Source organism: Canis lupus, chromosome 24 (genome assembly GCF_011100685.1).
Source record: "Canis lupus familiaris isolate Mischka breed German Shepherd chromosome 24, alternate assembly UU_Cfam_GSD_1.0, whole genome shotgun sequence".
NCBI lineage: Eukaryota > Metazoa > Chordata > Mammalia > Carnivora > Canidae > Canis > Canis lupus.
This window is the reverse complement of record NC_049245.1, coordinates 33,101,072-33,109,930: the sequence shown is the minus strand read 5'-3', so window position 1 is coordinate 33,109,930 and position 8,859 is coordinate 33,101,072. Positions and strand designations below refer to the sequence as shown.

Here is an 8,859-nt window from a genome sequence, read left to right as displayed (position 1 = left end):
TTGGACGTTTCATCTTTTGACACTAAGTGCGGAGGAGAAGGTGGGAGCGGAGCTGCATCCCACCCGTACCCCAGGTGTTTACTGCACACGGAGTATGTACCGGGGGCCAGCGTGCTGCCTTAGTTAATCCTCATAACCTCTTGAGGAAAGCGTGATGCCCCCAGTTTACAGATGGGGAAACTGAAGCTCAGAATGGATCCTCTCAAGGCCACCAGTAAGAGACAGACTCAGAATTTGAACCCAGGTCTGACCAGAAGACAGTGCAAAGGATTGGCATTTATTGAGCACCTTACCATGTTCTAGGGGCTTTGCACACACACTCATAGTGTGTGCACCTTCCACCCCAAGTGTTATTCTCCCTCTTCTACAGATAAAAGAGCCAAAGCCCAGAGTGGGAGGAGACCGGCCTGAGGACACAGAAGTGACAGAGCTGAGGACACGACCCTTATCCTGACCAGCTTAACTCCAAGCCCAAGGTAAGTGAAGGGCACCTCACTGACTCCCTGCCAGGCACGGGGCCAGCTGCTTGATGTACACCGAATCCCCCATCACCCTGGGAAGCAGGCATTACTGATGGGATGGTGCAGATGGGCTCACCCAGGATCAGGAGGTGAGTCACTAGCCCTCAGCTCCAGCAGAGCTTGGAGACGTGGGCAGGGGAGGGATCTGACATTTTCTGGTATCAACAAGGCCAAGCACTTTCCACAAGCTACTTTAGTTCTCCAGCCTGCCTTGAGGATAGGTGCTGTTGTCTGCGTAGGAAACGGGGACCTGGAGAAAAGCATCTTCTTCAAGGCCCCAGGTGCATCCAGGGTGGAGATAAGCGCCAGGTTTGGCTGACTCCAGGAGACAGTGAAACAGATGGATAATTTACTGAACCCTTTCTGAGAGCCAGGCCCCATAAATACAATAGTTCATTTATTCTTTTTAACCACACTCGGAGGTGGCTATTTTTATCTCCACTTGACAGAAGTTCAGGGAGGTGACATGAGTTGCCTCTCTGGTCACAGAAGAAAGTCAATGTCCCATCGGACTCCGCAGATGCCTTAAATGGTCTAAGCCAGTGACTCTCAAACTTGACCATGCAGCAGAGTCACCCTCCACCTTTGCCGAGCTCCGTCCCCAGAATTTCAGTAGGTCTAGAGCAAGCTGAGAATCGGCATCTTTGACAAATTCCCAGGTGGCACTGATGCTGCCAGTGCAGGGGACACACTTTAAGAACTACTACTTTGTATCGATGCTTTTGACACCCCTGGAGGGTCAGCATCACTACCCCCATTTTGCAGAGGAGGAAACCGAGGTTCAGAGTGCCGGCATGTCCAAGATCCCATTGGAAGGCCCTGGCATATGAAAATCCAAGTTTGGGGGCAGCCTGGGTGGCTCGGCGGTTTAGCACCTGCCTGCAGCCCAGGGCGTGACCCTGGAGACCTGGGAATGGAGTCTCACGTCGGGCTCCCTGCATGGAGCCTGCTTCTCCCTCTGCCTGTGCCTCTGCCTCTCTCTCTCTCTGTGCCTCTCATGAATAAATAAATAAAAACTGAAAAAAAAAAAAAAAAAAAAGAAAATCCAAGTTTGGGAAAGGGTGATATCCTAGCTGAGCACTCCCCATCCCCGTCGGGGGTGTCAGCCTCTCCCGCCAGTCACTTTCATAGTTGCCCCCAGTTTGTTGTGTGCAAATGAAACAGGAAAGGGTGATATCCTAGCTGAGCACCCCCACCCCCCTCGGGGGGTGTCAGCCTCTCCCGCCAGTCCCTTTCATAATTGCCCCCAATTTGTGCAAATGAAACGGGGGTGCGAAGGCTCTGTGATTTGGCGGGTCGGGGAGCGAGGGGCAGGCCCCGGGCCGCCCCCCACCCCCCGCGCCCGCGGCCGCGCCCCCTCCGCTGAGCATCCCTCCCCGTCGGCCCACAGGCCATGGTGAGCGAGTCCCCGGAGCCCGGCGCGCGTGCGCCCTGGCGGCGGAGCGGCGAGGCGCTGCGCGTGAACGTGGGCGGCGTGCGGCGGCGGCTGAGCGCACGCGCCCTGGCGCGCTTCCCGGGCACGCGGCTGGGCCGGCTGCAGGCGGCGGGGTCGGAGGAGCAGGCGCGGCGGCTGTGCGACGACTACGACGCGGCGGCGCGCGAGTTCTACTTCGACCGGCACCCGGGCTTCTTCCTGGGGCTGCTGCACTTCTACCGCACCGGCCGCCTGCACGTGCTCGACGAGCTGTGCGTCTTCGCCTTCGGCCAGGAGGCCGACTACTGGGGCCTGGGCGAGGGCGCGCTGGCCGCCTGCTGCCGCGCACGCTACCTGGAGCGGCGGGTGGCGCGGCCGCGCGACTGGGACGAGGACAGCGACACGCCGAGCAGCGTGGACCCGTGCCCCGACGAGATCTCCGACGTGCAGCGCGAGCTGGCGCGCTACGGGGCCGCGCGCTGCGGCCGCCTGCGCCGCCGCCTGTGGCTCACCATGGAGAACCCCGGCTACTCGCTGCCCAGCAAGCTCTTCAGCTGCGTCTCCATCGGCGTGGTGCTCGCCTCCATCGCCGCCATGTGCATCCACAGCCTGCCCGAGTACCAGCCCCGCGAGGCGGCGGCCGCCGTGGCCGCGGTGGCCGCGGGCCGCGGCGCGGAGGGCGTGCGCGACGACCCGGTGCTGCGGCACCTCGAGTACTTCTGCATCGCCTGGTTCAGCTTCGAGGTGTCGTCGCGCCTCCTGCTGGCGCCCAGCACCCGCAACTTCTTCTGCCACCCCCTCAACCTCATTGACATCGTGTCGGTGCTGCCCTTCTACCTCACGCTGCTGGCCGGCGTGGCGCTGGGCGACCGGGGCGGCGCGGGCGGCGAGGACCTCGGCGACCTGGGCAAGGTGGTGCAGGTGTTCCGACTGATGCGCATCTTCCGCGTGCTCAAGCTGGCGCGCCACTCCACGGGGCTGCGCTCGCTGGGCGCCACGCTCAAGGTGAGGCCGCTGGGGCCGGATGGAGGGGGGGGGGGCGCGGAAATGGGGACGCGACGGTGGCCACCGGGCGGGTGGCCAGGTGAACTTAGAGGCGACCTTCCTTGTGCCAGACGGCGGGTGCACCGGCACATCCCGTTTGACCTTCCCAACAGCCCTGAGAGGGCTCCTTCTCAGGGGTGACACTTGAAAGCCGAGGCAGAGCTTTGCTTTTCTTTCTTTAAAAACAACAACAACAACAAAACCAAGAACCTAAGACAAAGGTTACTTTTGGTCTATGCGGGATGCTAACTGGCTTCTTTGCTGAGCCTTACGTCTGGCATTATGGGCAGGCTGGGGCGGGGGCGGGCACAGATACTGTCGGTCACCCTTCACGGGCCAAGGCCAGCCGCAGCCCCAGAACTAACACTTTTACTGAGGGCTAATTCTGTGCCAGTTTTACATCCATTATTGATTTCATTCTCAGGACAACTTCCTCAGGAAGATGTGGTTATTTATTCCCTTCCCGTAGATGAAGCACCCGCGGTCAGAAAGTTGGCTTTGTAAAGCCTGGTTGCAATTTCCAGAGCACCCTTCTGGTGCCAGGCCCTGCACTCGGGGGTGAATCACTGCTCCGGCAAGTTTACCCTTGAAGGGGTGAACTTGGCCTGGCATGGGGACGGAGGGAATGTGAACAGCTTGGATGAAGGCCTGGAGAGAGGACAGGATGAACACTGGGAGGGGACTTGGCAGGAGGGGTGCCAGTTGATGAAGTTGAAGACGCGAGTGGGACGGGGTCCTGAAGGGCCATCATGCACTCTTGGCCCAGGATTTTGGATTTTATCCCAAGGTAATAGGGGATAGAGCCTGTGAGGGGTTCAAGCTGGGGCAAGGATTATTGTCACTACTTTGCAGATTGTACTGCAAAACAAGGCTCCGGGAGGTGACAGGACTTGTCGGAGGTTCCTCAGTAAGTTGCAGAGCCCAGAGAAGAACCCAGCTGTGCCTGACCCCAGCACCTCCTGCCCTTTCTCCTAAAGCTCCACGCAGCCCTCCTAAGGATCTCTAGGAGACCCTTGCCACCCATAGCTTTGTAAAGCCTTTTTATGCCCTCGTAGCAGGGCAGCCAGGATGCCGGGTACAAGCAGGGTGATGTGAGCAGAATCCTGGGCCAGTGGGCAGGTACGAGGAATTCACGTCCCTCAACTCAGGATCTCTCCAGCAAAGATCCTCCAGCCATGCAGGGAACTAGGGCCTCATGCCACCAGATTTTTCTGCAGGGAGGGAGAAGAGTGTTGACTGAGGCTGTCAGTGTCCAAGACACAGGTGAAGACTCCTGGCTGCTCAAAGGGAGGCCCCTGATCAGCAGCAGCTTTCTCATTACCTGGAGGCTTGCTAGAAATTCAGAATTTCTGGCCCTATCCCAGACCCACTCAGTTGAGTTCTGCCTTTTAAACACGATCCCAACATGATCCCTCCACATATTACAGTTTGGGACTAGGAAACTACAGTTCCAGACTGGGGGTCTTGGCCTCAGCACTGCTGACATCTAGGGAGAGATAATACTTTGTTGTTATGTGTGTGGGTGGAGGGTGGCTCTCCTGTGCATTATAGGATATTTAGCAGCATCTCTGGTCTCTATCCAGTAGATGCCAGTAGCACACCTGTCCCAGTTGTGACAACCAAAATGTTTAAAGACATTGCCATATGTTGGAGCGCCTGGGTGGCTCAGTCGGTTAAACCTCTGCCTTTAGCTCAGGTCATGATCCCAGGGTCCTAGGATTGAGCCCAGGGTTGGGCTCCCTTCCTCTGCCCCTCCTCCATACTTATGTGAGTACATGCTCTCTCTCAAATAAATAAATAAAATATTAAAAAAAACAAAAACAGGGACACCTGCGTGGCTCAGTGGTTGACCATTTGCCTTTGGCTCAGGTTGTGATCCTGGGGTCCTGGGATGGAGTCCCACATCGGGCTCCCCACAGGGAGCCTGCTTCTCCCTTTGCCTATGTCTCTGCCTCTCTGTGTCTCTCTCGAATAAATAAATAAATAAAATCTTAAAAAAAACCCAAACAACCAAAACATTGCCAAACATCCTCTGGAGGGCAGATTGCCCTATTTGAGAACCACTGCTTGGCCTCAGGGGCAGAGCAGATACTTATACCCATGGGCAAGTGCGTCCATGGTTGGTCTGGGGAACATATATCCTGGGAGCTTTCCTGAGAGGCAGAATCTATTTTTGTACTTGTCAGAAATGAGATAGACAAAAGTACATTAAATGAACCCTTTACATTGTGGAATACAAACTATGGTTGTCCCTTGTGTAAAAATCACAAGCTTGTTACTAACTGGCTGGTGCTGCTAGATCCCCCTGCATTAGAAGAAACCACTGTGGCTTAGCAGGGATTTTGGACAATGGAAGGTAGGCCTGTGTGCACTCCCAGGGAGTTGGCTGCCTCTTGTGGTTGAAAGATCTTAGTTTGGAGTCAAGGGACCTGGGTCTCGATGCCAGCTCTACTTTGCTCTGTGACTTTGGACCTGCCCCTTCCAGTCTCTGGGCCTCAGTTTCCACATATGCTTGATTTCAGGTCTTTGAGCCCACCCAGCTCTGACTTGGCTTCCTACGTTCTCTTCCAGCACAGCTACCGTGAGGTGGGCATCTTACTGCTGTATCTGGCGGTGGGGGTGTCCGTGTTTTCTGGCGTGGCCTACACAGCCGAGAAGGAGGAGGACGTGGGCTTTGACACCATCCCCGCCTGCTGGTGGTGGGGCACGGTGAGCATGACCACCGTGGGCTATGGGGATGTGGTGCCTGTGACCGTGGCTGGCAAGCTGGCAGCCTCGGGCTGCATCCTTGGGGGCATCCTGGTGGTGGCGCTCCCCATCACCATCATCTTCAACAAGTTTTCTCACTTCTACCGCCGCCAGAAGGCTCTGGAGGCCGCCGTGCGCAACAGCGACCCCCGGGAGTTTGAGGACTTGCTGAGCAGTGTCGATGGGGTGTCAGAGGTGTCTCTGGAGACGTCCCGTGAGACCTCCCAGGAGGGAAGGTCTATAGACCTGGAGGCCCAAGCCCCCAGTGGACCTCCAGACTCTCAGGTTTATTAAAGTCAAGGCCTGGTGTCCCCCTTCCCACACCCCCTACGGTCAGCTGAAACAGCAGAGATCCCTCCCTGCTTACGGCGTTCATGGTGGCGGAACTGCTCAGGATCATCCACCCAGGCCTGAGGAATGAGACTGAGGGGCTACGTCTGTTCCTCCAAAAGGTCCAGGCCAGGATAGTGTTGCCCAGATTCCATGAGCAACCCAGTGGACTGCATAAATGGACCTCCAGGCTACCCAAGAAGCAGGCATGCGCCAAAGAGAAAGTCAGAAGGATGCTAACCGTTCCTGAGCACCTCCAGCCCTTCACATTCGGCCCTGAGTCAGAGGAGGAGAAAACTGAGGCTCGGAGTGGGGCCAGGACTTGCCCAAATGTCACCCAACTGGAGGGGGTAGAGCCCAATTTGGAATCCAAGCTCGTTGGTCTGCCAAGACCAGTGTTCCTCGCATGCTGTCTCTCTTCTGCCCTCACAAAGTTTGCATGTGGCTTGAGGGGGTTCTCTGGATCTCCAGAGTTCATCCATAGGGTTCAAACTCTCTATCAGAGTTAGGGAAAGGACCAGTCAGGGGATTCCGATGTAGGAGTCCTGTACCTTAGCAGTGGTTCTTTTCCAGGAGTTTCCAACAAGAGTCAGCTCTCAAAGATGAGGTCTGGGAGGAAGGAGAGGAGCTGCCTCCTTAGCTGGTGTGTAAGATTTGCTAAGCAGTAGTCCTGCAGCTTCCTTGAGCTGCAGACTTTGAAGGGGCCCTGGTCTGTGGCCTGAGGTCTAGACCCAGCTATCCTAGGACATGACGTGTGAAGTGGGCACACCCTTGGCCCTGTCTCCAGATCTCGGCCCATCTGTCAGCTGGTCACAGTCTGCACCCCAGACGGAGATGGAAACCAGATGTGTAGCAGGGAATTACTGATTTAAAGCCAGCCCGGTTCTGAAATGTTGGTAGCAGGGAGTTGCTATGCATGGACACTTGTGACCCCTGGGTTCCCCCCGTCTGACTTTGGCAATTCTCTTCCCACCATGCAGACCTCGAGCCCTACCTTGAGTTACTATCCAGGCAGATGCTGGGGACCTCTGCCCCCTTCCACCAGCTCCAGCCATCTCATCCTTGCTGGGGGCACATCTCTCACACTCACCTGCTCAATCCTCTACTTGGTGGGAAATTTGGGAGGGAAGGATTCCCCTAGCCTTATTCACACACTGTTCCTAGAACACCTGTTACTGTACTGTCCTTGCCTGGCTATGGCTCTGTCTGTCCCACCAGGCTGAGCTTCAACATGGAAGACATCATCTGGTTGAACCGAGACTTGGGAGGAGAAGGTATTTAGTGATACTTACTAACGGATCCACCAATTCGTCCAGCGTACTGCGTGCCGAGTGCTGGGCAGGCAGAGGAAATGACCAGCAGAGAGGTCTTGCCCTTGAGAGGCTGTAGACAAGAGTGAGCAGAAGATTCTCCTGGTTCTCCCCCGCCATTCTTCTTACATTATGAGGCTTTTACAGTGATTTCCTTGTAGGTTCTTCACTCATTCGTTCAACAACTATCTTTTGGAAGACTCACAAGCTAGGGCTTCATGTGTAGCCTGTAGACATGTTTCATTTAGCTTCATTTTCATTTCTCTCTTCTTTGTGTATATATAAGTGTGTATTTTTTTAAAGTTATCTCTACACCCAACATGGGCTCAGACTCAAAAACCGTGAGATCAGGAGTCACATGCTCTACTGACTGAGCCAGCCAGGTACCCCTTAGTATGTATTTTTTTAATTTGAATGCTTTTGTATGAGGTACACACTGTCACTGCCCCATAATGTGCCCCCGACACACACACAGAGACACACACAGAACACTACTGTGGTAGTTCTACCACTTCTCAGATTTACTTGACATACCTGGGCTCTGAGTCATTGACTGCTGGGTTCACAAGGTATAATGGGGAACAAAATATATGTCTCTGTATTCGTGAAGCTTACAGACTAGTGAGGGAGATGGATTTTAATCCAATGGCCACAGAAACATGTAACAGTTCGGCTAAGTACAGGGAACTAGAAGCACATAATGTAGCAGGGACCATTAAGGGGGTCAGAGGAGGCTTTCTTGAGGGTGACATTTTAACCTATGGTCACACAGATGCACAGTTAATTAGGCAGTGGTTCCAGGAAGTGTTTCCAAGCAGGGGGCACAGCATGGGTGCATGCATTGTGTAGACCCCCACGTGTGGATGGAATCCGAGTCTCAGGATGGAGCAGAGGCAGAGCTGAGCTGGGAGTGCTGCTTGTGACTCCCCAAGTACACACCGGCCCTCTCGCATGCTCCCCTTGTAACATCTAGGCCCAGCTCTGCCTAGGCCGGGGCACAGAGAGGGGAGGGCTGCATGCACCACCCTTGCCGAACTGCTGAACATCCCAAGGTGCCAGATAGCTTCCAGACTTTCTGACCCCACAGACAAGGCCCCCAAAGCTAGTGCAGGGAAAGCTCAGGGGGAGAATCGTCTGGCCTGCATCCATCACCAGGTTATGTGTTGTCCTGGCAGAAAAGCGACAACTCGCTTCCACTCCCATGTGTCAAAACCATTATGCAAATAAAGAGGTTGGGTCCAGAGACCTGCTTCTGCCTGTACTGGAGCTGGCTGCCTGGCGTGCTTTCAGGGTGAATTGGGGGGGGGGGGGGTGTGTGTGACTCAGAATCCAGATTCTCTGGTTCCAGTCTTGGGTTTGGCACAGGTTGCCAGTGACAGGAATCCAGCTGGAACTAACTTGGTCGAAAATAATAATTCATTACAGGTAACTGCAATGATGAACAAGTTACCATTAAGGTTATTTGCTTACAAGCAATAGAAACTATCTGAGA

General features: G+C 55.1%; 1 protein-coding gene across 1 annotated transcript; it reads left to right on the top strand.

Annotated features, from left to right (window-relative positions):
- The first annotated feature begins 1,914 nt into the window (after nt 1-1,914).
- Nucleotides 1,915-8,610, top strand: KCNS1 (potassium voltage-gated channel modifier subfamily S member 1). Its single transcript, XM_038572430.1, has 2 exons — nt 1,915-2,940; nt 5,551-8,610. The coding sequence occupies exons 1-2, from the start codon at nt 1,915-1,917 to the stop codon at nt 6,019-6,021; spliced, it is 1,497 nt and encodes a 498-aa protein (XP_038428358.1). The 3' UTR covers nt 6,022-8,610.
- Nucleotides 8,611-8,859: the final 249 nt, after the last annotated feature.